Source organism: Strix aluco, chromosome 1 (assembly GCF_031877795.1).
Source record: "Strix aluco isolate bStrAlu1 chromosome 1, bStrAlu1.hap1, whole genome shotgun sequence".
Classification (NCBI taxonomy): Eukaryota; Metazoa; Chordata; class Aves; order Strigiformes; family Strigidae; genus Strix; species Strix aluco.
In genome coordinates this window covers 171,436,232-171,454,786 of record NC_133931.1, presented here as the reverse complement: position 1 = coordinate 171,454,786, position 18,555 = coordinate 171,436,232, and the positions used below count along the sequence as shown (strand labels likewise).

The 18,555-nt window shown below is 44.9% G+C and overlaps 1 protein-coding gene across 1 annotated transcript; it reads right to left on the bottom strand.

Annotated features, from left to right (window-relative positions):
• Nucleotides 1-1,151: 1,151 nt before the first annotated feature.
• Nucleotides 1,152-15,329, bottom strand: ARF1 (ARF GTPase 1). The gene is made up of 5 exons (XM_074845313.1): nucleotides 15,194-15,329; nucleotides 5,381-5,560; nucleotides 4,602-4,712; nucleotides 3,798-3,922; nucleotides 1,152-2,732 (listed from the first exon to the last, which is right to left on the bottom strand). The coding sequence occupies exons 2-5, from the start codon at nucleotides 5,526-5,528 to the stop codon at nucleotides 2,571-2,573; spliced, it is 546 nt and encodes a 181-aa protein (XP_074701414.1). The 5' UTR covers nucleotides 5,529-5,560; nucleotides 15,194-15,329; the 3' UTR covers nucleotides 1,152-2,570.
• Nucleotides 15,330-18,555: the final 3,226 nt, after the last annotated feature.

The following is an 18,555-nucleotide window of genomic DNA, read 5'->3' as shown; positions in this document are numbered from 1 at the left end:
CAGAAATAAATAGATGTCCTGCCCTATTAGGCATGCAGAGATCCCAATTCAGAGCCTGAAATTCAAGGCAAGATGAACAGCTTCAGAGGAATAACCTGACTTACAGGAGTTTTGTAATCCCAGCGCTTGCCTAATACTATTTACTCTCTACTACCAAGCACAAGGAACAGACACAGGGCTCAGGCAGCCCTTGCTGGGAAACCTGAATCAACCTGACCTCCCCCTGCAGCCCCCCCAGCTGAAGATGGGGCAGGAGACCCCCATTCCACTCCCTGAGCCCCTGCTCAGGAGAGGACAGTCCTAGAACAAGCCTGCGCTCGGGGCGAGTGCCGCTCTGTGCACACATGCGAAGCAGCTGCCATGCTGCTTGAAGGATTCAGAGAGGAAACTAAACCTGGGAAGTGAGAGGTGTGATCTGTGGGACAGAGATCAGATCATCCAGAAGGCCAGCAGCTCTCATCCGACACCGAGAACGCAGATGCCAGCTCAACAACCTACAGAGAGGCACTTCCGCTTCCCAGCACGGCCGTGGCCCCCCCGATACCCCACCACAGCCCCAGGTTACCCTGCAGGGATACTGCTCTCTAACCTGCGTAACAGACTTTTTATCTTAGTTTTCCAGCCTGTGTAACGGGGAATCTGCTGCAATTCCAGCCAGGAACACAGCCGGCAGCTGGCCAGCGGCCCGCATGCAACCATCCACGAAGAGAAGCGGTGGCTGACAGGGGAAGGCAGCACGAGCAGCTGGGAGGAGCTCTGTCCCAGGTCCGGAGGGGACTGCGGAGTGGAAAAATGCAGAACAAAGTGTTGAGGAAGGCAGACTTCCTATTTTTTTTTCTCCCCAAAACTGCTGATTGAAGGCCCTTATTACTAAGTGTGATCAACAGGAAGAACAATCTGCTGTGGGACTCAAGAAGCTCAACAGATGTCCTTAAGGCAAGGAAGGGACTCCAGGAGAAGCCAACTATCACCAGCCAACGGGACCACCTCTTCCCCTGCAGGACTCCAACTAGGAATGATACACCTGAAAAACACGGGAGATGTCCTGAAATTTTCATGCAAAGTGCGACGTAGCAAAACACAGGTTGGATTTGCATTAATCTAACACACAGTAACGTGTAAAGATGGTACAAACCAACATGATACCAGTGCAAGTTTCATGAAACTTTTTATTCAACAAGTATTTCATTATGATTCTGCCAAGATGATCAAATGAACAGCAAGGCATAAAAAACATGAAATAGTTAAGAGATTTTATTCTAATAGCTTTAATTACAGTGCTTGTTTGTCGAAATGAAAACTGAAAACAAGTATACAAAACAGTTGATTACTAATTGTGTATTGAAAGCAATAAAGGTTTCCACAACACTAAATAAACCAGTTCTGATAGTTCCTCAAGTTAAAGTTTAACAGCTCCAGCTTCTTCAGTGTTTATCAAAATACAAAAGAAAAGTAAAGAGGTCTTTTTTCTGATGGCAAATCTGAACCTTGCAGTATGAGGGATGCCAAGGGTTTTCACACATATACAGATATGGGATTGTTCCAGAATGGGATTGAATACTTCTAGAGTGGAATGACTCTCCAAACTCTCATGCTTTTTTTTTTCCTAGACACTATACATAGATGTTTGGTGTTTTTCATGGCAATTCTTATGTTAAGTACAGTACTTTCTGCCTATAGAGCTTCGGACTAGTACAGGCTGTGCTTTTTGTGGAAAGGTTTGCCTTCTGGAGTGGTTTACACACAAGAAAAGTACAAAACACTTTTGACAAATACGACAGGCTAAAAATGTTGACTTCCAGAAAATTACTCAAGTTCAATGGAAGCGATAAATCTCACCTGAACCAAAAGTCAGATGTTTAGCATGAGTCTGCAAGCTCATCTAAACCAGGTCTGACAAATCTTTTAACAAGTATGAACAAATATGAGCACATACTGTGAGCTACAGAAAGAGCCAGAGATCTAGTAGTTATGGTCTGTTCTTTAACCAGATGAAGCTAATTGGGTCTCAATCATGGCTCCACCGTTTCAAAAGAATCAAAAGTCACCACATTAGAGCTAGAACAGCAGAAGCTATGTCAAATGTTTGTATGTTGAAGTGTTTTTACTTTTCCTTGACTATTTAAAAAAATACAGAATTCAGGTTAAAAAACCAGCCACCAAAATGGATCTCACAGATCTCACAACCCAACCGAGATAGTATTCAGCTCTACTGCACAAGGACCACTGGCAACCCTTATGTTAACCCACTTAAATCCCTTCCAAGTACTAAACAGTGAGTTGATTCTTTACAATAAAAAAGCTGAGTAATATTGCATAGGAGTACCAGAAACTGCCTCATTGGAAACAAAAACTATTTACATTAAATAAGAAACCTAACTGTTTTCAGGCTTGTATTTGCCACATTTACAGCATGATGCAATATATACTGTGACAAAAGAAATGAAAACAGCTTCCGGCACTCAATACCACAAAGTAGCACAGTTTGCCACATTAGAGTAAAGCGAAGGGCGAATAGAAGGAAATAAGAGGGAGGGGTGGAAAAAGAGGGAAGAGGAAGGTTTATGGTTTCATTTCTGGTTTCGGAGCTGATTGGACAACCAGTCCAGTCCTTCATAGAGACCGTCTCCACTAGTGGCACAGGTTGCCTGGATATACCAGTTCCTGTGACGAAGAGAATGCAGTCCAAGTTTGTCTGTGATTTCTGCTGCATTCATCGCGTTCGGCAGGTCCTGAGGGAAGGAAGAAGAGTCATTTTCTCCCCTGCTTGCTGAGAAGAAATGCCCACCTCCCTAAGCCATTTTTGATCATCAGCTTTAAAGCCATTAAAAGAAAGTTAAGAGCTCTTAGAGCTTCTCTTTCAGAAAAGCTCAGTGGATTATTTCTATATTCAAGCTATTTCCCCTATACTGACAAAAGTCTCAAAGGTTTAACAACACAGTCAAAAGCATGTATTATAAAGTATTTCTATTCAGCAAACAGAAGAGAGATAGCTGACGTTTGGATCAAGTCATCAAGCCCCTCAGTGTTGACCCAAAACTGCTTACAATTCAAAGTTCATTTCATTCACTTTCCATAGAAAGTGTTTTCTACGACTGCAGTTATGATTTCAGATCAACTTTTATCATAAAGTAGTCCTCAGCTTAGTGCTGCTTCTGTTTATAGTCCGTCCTTCCTGCTCCTAGACAAGACTTATGGCTTCTTTACCCTTCACACCTGAGCCTGTGCAACCGATGAAGCACGATGCTATTCCTTCTCTAAGTTTACTAGGCATATTTAGGACCCTCAACGTTTGGGTTTAAGCTACCAAGGCCTTTCCAAGCAACAAAAGGCAAAACTCTCGGCTCACTTTGTGGCCTGGAAGAGTACAGCTCACAGGTCAACACAAGTACATTAAAAGTCAACACCAACACCGGTGGTGCCCTCAGACAGCCTAACTGAAGAATTCAGGGAGGTTCTGGCATTCTGGCCTCCTCTGTTAGGAGAAAGCTTGGGCAGATGCTGTACTTGAGCCAAGCCAACCTTAAAAACCAAAGCGGTAGAATTCTTCCCTAAAACTGAAAATACAAGAATTTCTATTAGCCAACACTGTTTAGAAGGATGCTCCTTTCAGATAAGAACAGGGTAATTTAATCTATGGGTTTGCTGTCTTCAACAAAACTGAATGGACATTTACTGAGAGCTTATCTATTATTACACTGAAAACATGAACATCAAGTTCAAGATCTGGCACTCACAAGTACGTTGTATTGAAATTTTCAAGAGTTCTTACAGAAGGACACCTTTCTTGGGCATACCTGTTTGTTAGCAAACACTAATAAAACAGCATCTCTAAGCTCATCTTCTGCCAACATTCTCATAAGCTCTTCTCTGGCCTCATTCACCCGTTCTCTGTCATTACTGTCAACCACAAAAATCAGACCTAGAAATAAGCAAAGAATAAGAATAAGCATACACCAGAAGTTATTTACAAATGATAAATACCTCTGGCAGTCAGAACTAAGCTTTGAAGAGAAAATAATACAAGACAATTCAGTACCTATCAGAAAAAATATGATTTTTCTTATTACAGTAATCTCATGTCTGACAGAAAGTCTGTTCTTGCTGGTGAAAGCAAGTGTTAGTCTGCATTTGTGTTTTTGGAACTTGTTCACTTCATCTACATAACCACTTGGTATTTTCCAGCGAGTAGCAACTCTTGAAATCCTGTGACAGGACTCACATGCACGCACATTATAAAGGTGCAGCAGTGGAAGAAGTGACAAACTCAGTTCATGGGGCTGTTAAGAGCTTCTAGTAAAGCCTCTGCATCGAGGGCAGAGAGCTGTGATGCTTATGGAAGAAGCACAAAATTCTGAACTTGCTCTGAGTCAGATGGACAAGGAAGACTGGTTTCTAGATTTCTTCCCATCCCTCCTTTGAACCTGTACTAGATTCACAGAGCAGCACACAAAGACAAATATTTATTACTATTTTATAATAATAAATATTTCCACACACACCCCCCCCCACCCCCCCCGAACCTGCAAAATTATCTTAGCAAGGACATTAAAAAAAACTTTTAGATTCTGGAAACCTGTGATTTAAGCATTCAGACTCACCTTGTGTGTTCTGGAAATAATGGCGCCAGAGTGGTCTGATCTTATCCTGACCACCTACATCCCAGACTGTGAAGCTAATGTTCTTGTATTCTACTGTTTCCACATTGAAACCTAAAATAGAAATTGTGGCAAAAAAGTTAAACATAGTTAGCCCTCAACCTATTGTATTTACCAAGTCACACTCCGAATGTCACAGTTTAAAAAGTTATCTTAAAATTTAAATCTACTTTAAATAACCAGAATCTTAAACTGCAGCTCTCAAAACAAATCAAGTGTGGGTTGTCTGGAACTCCTGCTCCCACCACCTCCACTCCAGTCAAACTAACGATCAACAGCTGTAATTGCTACCTGCACAGCTAAGAAATGCAGAGCAAACCATGTTGTGTCAAAACCCCTTGGACTTTAAGGACAGCAAATAAGGTATGTCTCTGATCACACAGTTCTTGAAGTCACCCTCCAAAAAAGTGTCACCCTCTGCTGCTCAGTCTAATCTACTTGATGCCACAACGTGCTTAGGAGGGCAGACCACCCTTCTGTGGCCCATGAAGGCTTGTTCCACAAGTGACTGAAGAGAGGCAGTGGAGTGAAAAAAAACAGTCACGTAATCTGCTTCCATGCCGGAACATTTGGCTGTGCCATCTTCATACCATGGTTTTAGCAAGTGTTTGTTCTGACAGTCAAGTCACTTAAATCAACAGAGGGGCAGCTGAGAAGACACTGCTGCAAACAATAAGACCCAAATCTCAAAGCAAGCAGTTATATAAATGTAAAAATCTTACCTATAGTAGGAATAGTAGTTACTATTTCACCAAGTTTAAGTTTGTACAAAATAGTAGTCTTTCCTGCAGCATCCAGACCAACCATTAGAATACGCATTTCTTTTTTGCCAAAAAGGCCTTTGAAGAGGTTAGCAAAAATATTTCCCATGCTTGAGATATGTTCTCACTGGCCAGTTAAGTCTAGAGGAAAAAGATCACAGTATCACTCATGAGTTACCAATGGCTGTGTTCTGATCAGAGCATAAACAAGCACCAAAAAAAGTATCAGATAATATGAATCCCTTATAGACACCCCGGCCACCACCGTACGTGATTTTTCCCCACACTGAAGCACGACAAAGATGAACAGACATGCCAAAACTTACTGCTCATAAAGCAATGCTTGAAATCTTTCAAATATTCTTTTAGAGATTTTACTCTTAAATGCTGCTCTCAAACTTTTGTTTGCAAAATTCATGGTTTGCTTTCAATGCAACTGACCACTTCAGGTACTTCAGCCCCCACTGTTATGGGATAATTTATCTGCAGCCTGAAGTGTCACCATAAAACAGCTTTTACTAATTGACCCGCAGTTAAAAAAAGTTTTAGACATGTGCTCATCTCTTTGCTGCTCAGCGCAGCAACAGCTGGTCCTTCTTTTGCGAAGGAAACTCAGAATACAGCTTGGATTCTCTCCTGCTCAAAACAGTTTCCTTCCTCTCAAGCCCTGAGGAAATGGCCTGCGTGAACACAACGTGAACACAAAGCAGTATTGCTTTGATTAACATTGGAGGGAGACCTTCTCTAAAAAGCAAATCCACATTTACTGAAACTATCGAAAATTAATAGCCACATTAAAAGAGGCAGGTTTAGAAATGAATGCTTCTCCCTTCACTGCAAACACTTCTGCTTGGATGCTCAGAAGCGATTAACTTCACCAGGAGCTTCCTGTTTAGAAAGTGGAGAAACTGCCTCTCCACTCCAGCCCTCAGACACTCCCTGTGTCCTTGGGACGGGACACACCCCACCACAAATTCCACAGTTTTCCCCCCTTTCCAAACTTACTACTACACGGTTTACTGCGACTTTGAAGTCGCCAAGAGAAGTATTATTCTGCTGACATAAGGTATGAAAAAAAACAGCCTGAAAGCTTTACAGCGAGGTGTAGATGAGGATGTTACACACTATGGGGCTGATTCACACCTCTACTGCTGCTTTGTTTAGCTCTCAGATGTCAACTTAAAAACAGACTGAGCCCAACAGAAAATACAAGCCTAAGACAGCAGGAGCACATACAGCCAAGACGAATAACATTCAAAGGATGGGTTTCCTGTAAACCAAGTCACACAATTTAGAGTACATTACGAAGTTTGAATCATCTCTTGAAGATATTCTGTATTTCATGATGCAGTTGAGTGCCTGAAGCAAAATTCTCACTGGAAATAGACTTTACAGACTATCTAAGACCATTAAAACAAGCTTTGAACTGAAAAACACATCACCGAGCAGAAAACTTGTCCCACTCGGTTGAGCTCGGTGCTAGGGATGTATGAAGTCTGGCTTCCTCACTCAGCTCTGCAAAAGGTCTAAGTGGTTCCAGTCTTCTCAGGAAGCTTTGCTGGATACAGTTTTTAACCCAAAGGTTAAGCACTGTAACATTAACTAAGTCACATGTCTTAGCACAGGCAGCTCCCCAGTGAAGTTCAGAGTCCACTCCAGAGGTCCTGAATGACATCAATCACCACTTCAACTTGCTGAAGTAACTTGAATCAAAGATACATTTTATATGACTGAACCTCTCTGTGATTGAAACTTTAAAACTAAGCTCCTCTATAAGCCAGATAGTGCAGCCTGTGGATTAAAACCAAGCAGGAGGTTTAAAATTTCTATTATTCTGACATCTCCTTCATATTTTTGTAGCATGACCATGAATATTCAACTCCCACTTGAATATAGGAAAGCTGTATAAACAGGAAAGTTAATTAGGAAGTAGAGAAAACAGTTTTGCTAGAGTACCTATTTGTCCAAATCATTCACACAGCAGGAAATCTCACTCCCCAGCCCACAACAGCAGCTCTTACTGGGCTGGAGGGGAGGGAGGCTGTAAAGCTCTCCTTTGTCTGGCTGCTCATGCTACCTCTCCTCTTCTGCTTCCCCTGAAAAGCAATAGTCAGGGTTGAACTGTAACCTTTTACCAGAGCTCCTGTAGCCCTCCAAAATGAGCATTAGAACTTTTGTAGCAAGAGAACCTTGCAAGCCCTGCCAACAAACACACTTCTCGTGTTTCTGCATGTTTAAAAGCACGATAGGTTATCAAACGCTTGGATCAATAGCAGTAACCAGGTGACACAGCAAATCTTTGCATTTCCATCCATGACATCTTTCCACACCCCGAAGAAGTCCCAGTCTGCTGAACAAGTTGCTTACACTTGGCACTAACAGTAGCAAATTCCGTTAGATCCTTGTTTCCCTGGCAGCTATTTCCAGGTCAAGTGTGCCCTCTACCACTGAAGCTGCTTTTATACCACCCATCCTCCCTATTTTAACTTTTTGTGAAGAAGTTAAGTTACATTTAAGCACTTGTTTTCAATTTCCTTCTTGTTCTCTTCCACATTCCTACTATCCAAACCACTCCTGTAACTTACTGGGTACTTCAGGGGAGGTGACATTACAGAAAGTCTGATTTATTTTTATAGGCAGTGTAGTTTACAGCCTACCCCTGCAAGACAAGTGTGTTTAGATGTTAACTAGAAGATAGAAGAATCACTGCTGTCTATAAGAAAAATACTAGGAGAAACCCATCTGCAGGACTCCCACAAACTGTTGTGGGTCCCATCAGTGAATTGCTGTATGCTGCTGGGGCAAAAGCGAGGGTCTACTTCACCACTGCAGGACCACCTTCTGACCAGCAGCTAGAATCACGTTCAAAAGGAAGTCATGCTCCCATGGTTTTGTACATTACCCTCCTCTTCCTACGCTGTCCCTGTCAGTATTTCATTACTTTCTATTATCTAAGAAAAGCACCTCAAGTTCCTTTCTCAGTATCACCAAAATCCTCAACCAAATCATCATCACAACTGTGACCAGCCATCAGGTCTCTGCTTTTTAGACCATTCATGCTGTCAAACAGCGCAGACACTACCACAGCAGAAACTGCCGTGACAGTTTAGAGCTGCTTCCCAGGACTTCGCTGCCATCCATTAATACAACTCAGCTGAGGGATCACGCGATTACTTCCACTGTACTTCAGAGCTGAATCTGCTTACTTTAATTCTCGTTTCAGTCCATTAGTTGGACTATGAAAGCTAACATAAACAATCTGAAAATATGAGGAAATTTAAGACCTTTCCAGGTTAACCAAGCAATCCTGTCACTTTTCAGACATCTTCAACATCTGCAATCTGTATCAAGACTTGCCAATATATTGCCTATATTCTACACTGAAGCTTAACTTTCTCTTTTCCTCAACTCAAATGTGGTAATTGCCACACTGATCGTTTCAGAAGCACAAGTTCAATAAAACGCCTGAAAATATAGAAGACTTGGGGTGCGAGCCGTTTGCAGTACTTCAGCACATCTCCAAATGAGGTATCTATCAGGCTAAGTAGGAATATTTGTGCATGAAAGGGAACAATTTGAACAAACAGCACAGACTATTTTTGCAGAACTTCACATGCACATTCCCTCAGCACAACTTCAGCTTCTAGAAATGGAAACTCACCATCCCTCAACAAACCCAGATCACCCCAAAACTGAACTGTCTGGCTCCTTTCTCCCTGCCCACCGGCGCCCTGAAGCACACCTTAAAGCAGTCTACTCCACGTTAATACCCTCACAGCAGTAAAAACCTGTTAGGCAGGTTCAGGTAAGATATAATGTGCCATTGGTAAACAGCGTGAAAGACATTCACTGGATAAGACTGCAGTTTTGTTTCAGGAAACAAGGTATTTTCGGCAGCCTGTTTTCTAGTAAGCAATACATTTAGATAAGCAATTAAGAGAAGAGGCAGCCTTTTTTAGAAAGGCTCAGTCCAATGAGTTAAAAATGAATGAGTGCCTTAAATAGCAGGCAGCCTGGTGTCTGTTAAAGTGATATGGCCCCTGAGTACAAACTCATTATATTATATTTAACCGTATGTTAATGCATTTTAAAGCCATTTCATTCAGACTGCTTATCTTGAGAAGTCAAATATGCTTCTTGACCTCCAAACTTCTTGGCTGAGCTGTTAGTTAACAAGCCATCCCACAGAAGTATGACCAGAAGGGTATGCAGGACATCAAAGAAAGTATAGCTACACCTTAATTTTGCACCTCTGGAAAAGTTCTTTTTGACCACATAGAGATTAAACTTTACTGAGTCAGGAGTTGCGGCAAATGCCACAGTTCCACTCAGGTTTACAACGTTTCTTTAAACATACCACAGCAAACAAAATCAGAGTAAGATAGAGGATTCCATATGCATCATTCAGCCAAATTATGCCTGCAGTACACAAATACATTTATTTCATTTCTATGCACCAGCACTTACCACAGAAGGTTGCCACAGTAAAAAAATAACGCTCAAAACTTTTCAAGTGTCATAACCAAACTTGCTGGGCACAACCATTTTGGCTACCTGTTCTCTATAGCTGAAAAATACCAGCAATGATGAAGATCAGTCAAGAAAAGCTTAATTCGCTGTCCCTTCTCTGAACAGCACACTGAGATACAGAGGTACAGAGGGCATTTGTTGTCTCTGGGAACTATTATGTCTGCCTAGGACATTCATATCTTGTTTTGAATGACTGTTTCAAGGAGAGACAAACATGGTGCCACTACCAATGACATACTACATTACACAGTTATAGTCAGTCAAAATACTAATGCTAAAGCAACAGGCTAAAACCCGTAACAGTTGCAGGTTTACCCAAAAAGTTTTTACCCAGTAGCTTTCTGCACCTTGTTCTGTTTGCTTAGACACCTATAGTAAGTAAAACTGGCATGCTTATGAAGACAACTGGTTTACTACCAAAAGCACGTCTCCATTTAAAGGAAAGTCTACTTGACTTTGGCCTAAGCATTAACTCCACCTCTTAATACAATTAGAAAAACCCCAAACCTGCAATTCCTAACCTGGTAATAACACACTAGCTATATCAGTCACAGAAGAACAAAAATTGATCAATTCGTTGTTTAACAGAAATACTGATTTGAAATCCAGCCAGTTATCACTACTTGGCTTGTATGATGCTTCTACTTTACAGCATTCTAGAAGGTTTTAAATTAAAATGTCAAGAGAAGCAAAACATTCATACAAAAGATCACCAAAGTCATGTAAAGAAGAGGTGAGAAAGTTTTTAAGAAAGTTCAACAGCGGTGTTACATGCAAAAACAACTGGCAAATAATTTAAAGTGCAAATCTAAACTGGCAGCTTGTTCTTCACAATATAGAGTGTGATTTAAAAGCCAGTGTGAGAAGTGATCCAACAAGAATAGAACACTGATAAAATTTAGGATTAATCTAGGGCCCCAGTATTTCACACCAACATTCAGCAGGCAGTCTGTTAAGTACAGCTGCGTTCTTTTGAACTTGAAGTAATTTCTTTACAGATTAAAGTGTTCTGTTACAGCAAATTCTGAAAAACACTCTGGATCATAACACTTCTTTATTACAGACAGCCAGGATGGCCCAATACACAACTATTCCAGTAGTTATATTCAACTATTTTTAGAAGTCGTTTACTGGCCTTCCACATCTGATAACGTGAAAGATGACTACTTACTTACCAACCCCAGCCCTTTAACTTCTGGGCCTTAACACTGGAATGTAGCTTAAATAATTTTGATTTGAGTTACTTGAGACTTTAGACCATACCAACATCACTTGCATGGACAACACACAAAATCTAAGAGTAGCTAACAAGTAGGCCAGGTTCTTTCTTCACGAGGGGACTATCTTGGACTTAAATACCATTGCAATAAAGGCCACCTCAAGAAACTCTTCTCAGAGCTCTTAAGTCCCAACTCCTTTATAGTTGTACCTATTAAAATGAGGGGAGTATTAACTGTAGAGATCAAAACCTAGCTCTGCAACAATTTCCCCCACTTCACACTGGATGTGCTTCTGCAAAGCGTGAGATGGAGAAGGTGTCCTAAATGATCATAACTTTGTTATTTGTCTTTTAGGAGAGGATAGAGGAAAGGTATTGGCATTGAAGCGTCATGTGAAAAGAAAAGTTAAAGGTATATAACTGTACTTGCATCTTGCAGTGGCCAACTAAAAAGCACCCAGATGTGCACTGCATGCCCAAGGCAGATAGAGGACAAGTCAACCGCAAGTGAGAAGCTAGACGAAAGAAAATCCAACCTACTTAGATTGAACATCTTGCTGTCTGCACACATTACCCAGACAGCACATCTTCCACATGCTGTAACAATCTCTTGAGAGCACTGGGCTCAGAGGGGCAGGTAAACAGAAAATATGTCCACTTACAAGATCAAAACAAGGGCAAAGGGGAAAGTTCCTTGGCAGTCATGCCTATTTCTCAGACACAAGAAGAACTCACTCCTAAAATACTGATCAGAATAAAAAAAAAGTATCAAGCAAAGAGGACAGGTTGCTTGACTTGATACTCAAAACCCAGAGTTATTCCCTTATTCTCATCTTCAAGCAGGGGGAGCAAGCTACTTCTGTTTCACAGCAAAATCTCAGACTATTTGATACGCTACCATGCATAACTCAAAATCATGCAAACCAACACATAGGACACATATCTCTTCTGAAAAATACTTTATTTAAAGGATAGGTTGACAGGTGGAAAAGTATAGAAGGAGTCATTGCTCCCGCCTTTAGATAAAGCATGTCCATCACCTCCCTGTGGGCTGGACTGCCTGTAGCTGCTCAGGAAATAACCCGGTGCCCACAACATAGTCAAGTTTGGACTGCAACTTTGTATTCTCCTGTTAAACAGTGGCTATACTGCTGTGAAAGGCATTTCTTTTCAGGTAAGTGCTGCACAGGTTTTTTGAGGCTGAAGTATTCACAAGTTCAAAATCTTAAATTTTAAGCCAAATATCCTGTTATTCATTTCCAGTAACTAGGCAGTAAGTCAACATTTACACTCATAGTAGAAATGGCAAGAACTCACATGAGAGCTTCGGTAATGAAACTGGCTTTTGGTTTGGGGAAAATGTCAAAGCAGAGCCTACACAGCCAGGTGTTAAGTACAAGATCAGTGCATGAATAAGAGCTATATTAGACATGAGAGTTTTAATAGAATTGAAACATCAGCAGAAGTAGTACCATAGTCCTTCAATGTTTGCATGTGTTAGAAACAAGAAATAAAATTGGATACTCGCAAGCAGAAAGAAAAAATGCTGAATAACACAGAAAAACAGCTGCTGTAGTAGGAAGCTGATTATAAACTTCTTTACTCATCAGTTAAAGAAAGGGAATAATGGCTGAGGACAGTGCTAGCTCTAATACAAGCTCTATAGCATTCCAGTAGCAAAACTTTCAAGAGATTTCTAAAAAAAGCATCAGAACTATTCCTTTTCAGAAAAAGTTAACTTATGTTCACCAAATTTATCCACTGTAAGGTAAGCTAGATGTTTATGAAGGCTGTTGAAATCCATAAAAATTCTTGCTTGAAAGTCCATCTTCACCCATCTCAGCAGCTTTTATTTCTAAAGAAAGGTGCTTCTTTAAACTTCACCACTGCAAATTCAGGTGGACTCTTGGGTTGTGAGCTCTTTCTCCTTCCACCAATTAATGTATTCAATGGCTTAGCTGATAGTTGTGCCTCAGGGAGATAAATGAATGCTACTGCTTAAAACAGCCTTTCAAACAGGTGTAACTGGAGCACAAGACAATTCAGTGAATTATAAGGTCCAGAATCCAGCCCCCTACTCCCACACACACTTTGTCTTGAAAAGCTGTGACTAGTCCTGCCCCCCACTTGGTCAGCATGACTAACACACACAGGGAATTACACGCACTGAGCAAAAAATGCACCGCTCCTGCCCAGTCCCTTTTCAGCTTCCAACTGTATTTCACAACTAGACAATCTTAGAAATCCAGCAAATCCCTCAGACCACTGAGGACTGGTTTATGTTCAGGTGTTTGCCTTTTAACATAATCCAGCAAGTATTACACCTATCACATGCTACCGCAGCAGCAAAGGCTGTTCTGAGAGTAGATGACATCTGCTTGAGCCATTTTTACTCCTGATGCTCTACCACAGTAGCATCATCAATAAACTTGGCAAAGCAATTCAGTTTAAGCAGTTCAAGTGAGGCAAATTTCCTCACCCTTTCACCCAATGTAATTACTACAACAGGGAAAACAGTCCAACAGGATTCTCGAGCACTGCAGATGTATTTTTAACAGAGGAAGTCAGTGGCATCATATCAATCCCGGATACTTTCAGAGAAACACTTTCTATATCTGTAAGATTGTAAGTACTTACACCAACAATTTGCTTATAAAACCATGAACATAAGCCAAGCAGCAATCCTCCAGTTCAGCTACAGTTCCTTTTTCCTACAGAAGTGTTCCAAATCCGTAGCAAAAATAGTAATAATGATATTGCCAAATGACCTCGGACAACTTACTTTGACTTGATTTCTTTGCCTGAAAAATAAGGTTAATAGAATATCCTGCAAAGGGATGTTGTAAGCCTTACTGCTTGCAAAACAAAGTTCAAAATATTATATAAATAGTTCGCATTTTAGTTATTGACAAAGCTACATTTCAAAACAAGACCTCTGGATACGACTCTAATCAACCTGTGGAATTTAGTTTGGCAAGAGCCTAGCAGCAAAGCAACAAGGTCAATGTCAAACACGACATTTAGGCAGTTTTACAAACCAGCAGTTTCAGCTGTGCTCTGCTGGGGCAAACTGACTCCTCCGTGAAGAGATCTGCATAGCTGGCCTATTACTTTATCAGACAGAGGTTATCAGACCAAAGTATCATGTTAACTCCTCACAGAGACAGGATATAGTATTTTCAGACAGAATATAATATCCTCCCAGCGGGAGCTGCTATGCCAAGGAAAACTGATCTCCTACACCACTAAACGCAAGCCACGGATGGCAAACAGAGTTTGCTCCAAGCTGAAGTGCAACTTCTTACCATCACCCCCTCAGCCCAGCAGAAAGCCCTACTCAGCAGCCAAGGGCTTACAGGAAAATAACCTCTCTCCTACGAGCTTCATCCAAAGCTAATTTCCCGTACCGGACTACCAGATCTCCGAGTTTCGCTACGATGAGGGTTTTCGGGGGAGAGGAAAAACTTCTCTCCTGAGACCCGTTCGCGGGCGGGGCAGAAGCCGGAATAAGCGAGTTTAGGGAAAGGAGAAGCCCATCCCGCCGCATCTCCTCTAATTCCTCCTGTAGGGGGAGCGGCGCCGGGCCCCGGACAGCTGTTGGGGAGTCAGTGGTCCCCCGCTTCCGCGCGGGCCCACGCTGGGGGCCCCAGCAGGGAAGGGAAAGGGTTGACATCGCCCCCCCGCCCGCCCGCCGGCCCCAAATGCGTGAGAGGAGGGCGCGGATGGGATAGCGCCCGCCACTCCCCAAGGCCTGCGCTGCGGCCTGCGCCGCGGCTTCCCCCTGCCGCCAGCAGCCGCCGAGCGAGGGCGGTGGCGGGGGGAGGGGGTGGAAGGGGAGAAGGAAGGACGGAAAGAAGCAACCCGGCCCGCTCCCCCAAGGCCCGCCACCTCCTCCCCTCAGCGCCAAGGCCGCGGCGCCTCACGCCCGGCCGCGGGCCGCCGCAGGGTGTGGGCGGGGGAGCAGGGCGGCGGGCAGGAGAGGAAGGGGCTGAAGGGAGGGAAGCGGAAAACGTCAGTGAACCCACCGGCGTTGGCTGCTGCCCCGGGCAGTGGGTCTGGCTGTCCTCGGACCGTCCCGCTCGGAGCCGGCTCCCCCCCGCGCCTCTCCGCCGCTCTCCGCCCAGGCACACAAGATGGCGGCGCTCGGCAGCCACGTCAGTGCCAGACCCGCGCACGGCACCACGGGTAACCGAGGAGGGCACCAGGGGGCGGGGCCGAGCGGCGGGTGGGCGTGACTATGGCGGGGAGCCGCCGCGCTGGAATATCAAGGGGGCGTGGCCACGCGGCAGGACACGCCCACCGCGCTGATACGCCACGCCCCCCCCCCCCGGCGGCTCGTGACCGGATGCGGGGCGGGGGGCGCGGAGCGTGTGAGGGGCCGCGGCTGCGGCTGCGGGGGGCCCCGTGGCGAGTGGGCCCGGGCCGGGCAAGGGCCACGCTGGGGTCGTACCCGTGCCCTGCAGCACCGCGCCACGCCTGGCCGCGCGGGGAGGCGCGCTGGCCTCGGGGGGCTGCGTGTGTGCGTGCCGTGCGGTGTGCGTGTGGTGCCGCGGAGTCGTCCGGGTTGGAAAAGCCCTTGAAGCTCCTCCAGTCCAACCATGAACCTCACCCTGACCGTTCCCAACTCCACCAGATCCCTCAGCGCTGGGTCAACCCGACTCTTCAACCCCTCCAGGGATGGGGACTCCCCCCCTGCCCTGGGCAGCCCATTCCAACGCCCAACAACCCCTTCTGCAAAGAAATCCTTCCTAAGAGCCAGTCTGACCCTGCCCTGGCGCAGCTTGAGGCCATTCCCTCTTGGCCTGGCGCTGGGTCCTTGGCTCAAGAGGCTCATCCCCCCTCTCTGCACCCTCCTTTCAGGCAGTTGTAGAGGGCCATGAGGTCTCCCCTCAGCCTCCTCTTCTCCAGACTAAACCCCCCCAGTTCCTTCAGCCGCTCCCCATCAGACCTGTGCTCCAGACCCTGCACCAGCTCCGTTGCCCTTCTCTGGCCATGCTCGAGTCATTCAAAGCTCAGGGCCCTCCCGGCACCGCTGGGTGGGGTGGGGGCTTGTCCCCATGAAAAACATGTCAAATGGAATCCCGGCACCACCCGTGGGGGTCTGTGGTGGAGCAGATGGCGATTTGCAGTCTGTGTGGGGCCCCATGCTGTACCCGGTGACTGTGCCCAAAGAAGGCTGGGACCCAGTGGGAAGAAGTCCCCACAGTTGTAGTTTTACAGAATTAGAATCACAGAATCCCAGAATCATCCAGATTGGAAAAGCCCCTGAAGCTCCTCCAGTCCAACCATGAACCTCACCCTGACCGTTCCCAACTCCACCAGATCCCTCAGCGCTGGGTCAACCCGACTCTTCAACCCCTCCAGGGATGGGGACTCCCCCCCTGCCCTGGGCAGCCCATTCCAACGCCCAACAACCCCTTCTGGACAGAAATACTTCCTAAGAGCCAGTCTGACCCTGCCCTGGGCAGCCCATTCCAGGCGCCGTTGCGTGCCGGGCTGCGTGGGAACGTGTCGGTGCCTTGTCAGACATGGTACACGCACACCTCTTTGGGTTCACGGCCTGCCTGTGCCGTGCGGCGTGGCTCCATGTGTTGGGCTTTTTGGGAAGGTGTGCGACATCCCTGCCGTGCAGCATCGCCCTGTGTCGGGCTGTGTGCTCAGCGATGCACTCGTGCCTTATATATATACATTTGAAAGCGGCCTGTGCACCCTGCAGTAGGGTTCATGGGCGCCTGATCATGTCGGTGTGCTCCCCACCTTCCCCAGCATCAGCTGGTTATCTGTGTATTTACAGAGAGAGAGACAAAAAAAATCCTTAAGGCTCTTTCTTCCAAAATAAAGCAGGACTGCAGGGAGAGCCTCTTCTGCCGGGCTGCCCTGCTGCCACTTCAGTTCACCTTTGAGACAAAACAGAGAGGATTTAGTAAAATTTTGACCGTTTCTGGTGCTGGAAAGTGTTATAACAGATGGAGAGGACCTACAGGATGGAGTGCAACGGGTGCTGCTCTGGTCGTTCTGTGCCTCAGTTTCCCTATGCAGGGAAAAACCCTTTCAATTTTTTCGCCTTAATAATACACAGATGTGGGAGGAAATAGGTGGACATGGAGAAATTTTTTAACTCCACATGGAAAAAAACAATTATATGGTTTGAAATCTCAAGAGATCAGTGTAGGAACAACTGTTAGCGCGTGTGCACAAAAAATTTAGGATTATTTCTTTTATGTTTTGCAGTAAATCAAGGTCATGTGCTGTTCCAGGCTAAATGCTAAATGCTAAATACTAAATCCTTCCTTTATTAAAGACAGGAAGAGAACTTCTGAAAGACAGCAGGAAGCCACAAAAACTTATTTCTAGATTTCCCCCTAATGCACATAGGAAATGAATACCTTGAAGACCTCCATCCCTCTGTCAAATGGGGTTGAAATTGCCCAGTAGCTGAAAACGTTACACACAGGCGAGAGAAGGCAGACGGACAGATGGACGTGACCCCAGAAGCTTCTTTTCCTAAAAAATTGGGTTGCGCGCAAGAGAGATGGCAGCAACAGGGCTGAGAAATGCCAGGATGGAGCCTGGGCTGAAGGTGAAATCTGCCCTGTGCTCCTTCCAGGGAGGCACCACCCTCGTGTTGAGCAGCTATGAGGTAATACTGTTATTATTTTACTTAAGGAACCACCTAAATTGCACTAAAATCTCCCCAGACAGTCAAAAAGCAGCCAGAGGAATGACAATCTGAGCAAGCAATAGCAAAAACACGCCGAGAAACCAAATTAATTATTTTTTCATGCACTGCAGAAGCCAACCGGTCTTGAACGAGGGATTTCAGGAAGAGAGTAACTGTTGCGGTGAACAGATTGCTGCCCACCTCGATGTCCAGGCATGGACAACTACCACTGGGATCGCAGATGTCTCCATCCATCCAGTGCGGGCTGTTTGTGCAGCCCTGGGTTTGTGAACTGTTTGGGGCACAGCATCCTTCAGGACCTGGTTTAAGAGATACCGCGTTGAACCTGAAACACAAAGCGGAATTTAGTCCTTCAGCAATGCCTTTGAGAAAGGAAAGGAGGATTTGCACTTGCTTGGGGCTTCTGGGGAATATCTGCCTCTGTCTTTACTGTTTGGGGACATTTTGGGTGAGTGGGGGGGCAGGAGCTGTGCTGGGAGGCAACGCACTCTGTGTCTGTGTGTAGGCTGATGTGGGGAAGCTGCTCTTAAGGTGACAGCAAAACCCCGTTACTGCATTTATTCCCCATCCCCAAATCGCCTCCTGTCCATAGCCGAGCCAAGTAACTGCTTGTTTGACAGCCTTGTCTCCATGCCTGGACGGTGAACCAGATCAGGGCACTGCTCTGGGTTAAAAATAACCCTTCTCTCCTTTTTTTTTTTTTTT

Bases quoted from the DNA above. Each gene is read 5' to 3' on its own strand.
- ARF1 (XM_074845313.1), bottom strand. From the start codon at position 5,528: ATGGGAAATATTTTTGCTAACCTCTTCAAAGGCCTTTTTGGCAAAAAA. The intron at 4,713-5,380 runs GTAAGATTTTTA...TTTCTATTTTAG, and splicing joins AACTACTATTCCTACTATAG to GTTTCAATGTGGAAACAGTA. The intron at 2,733-3,797 runs GTATGCCCAAGA...TCCTTCCCTCAG, and splicing joins TAGTGTTTGCTAACAAACAG to GACCTGCCGAACGCGATGAA.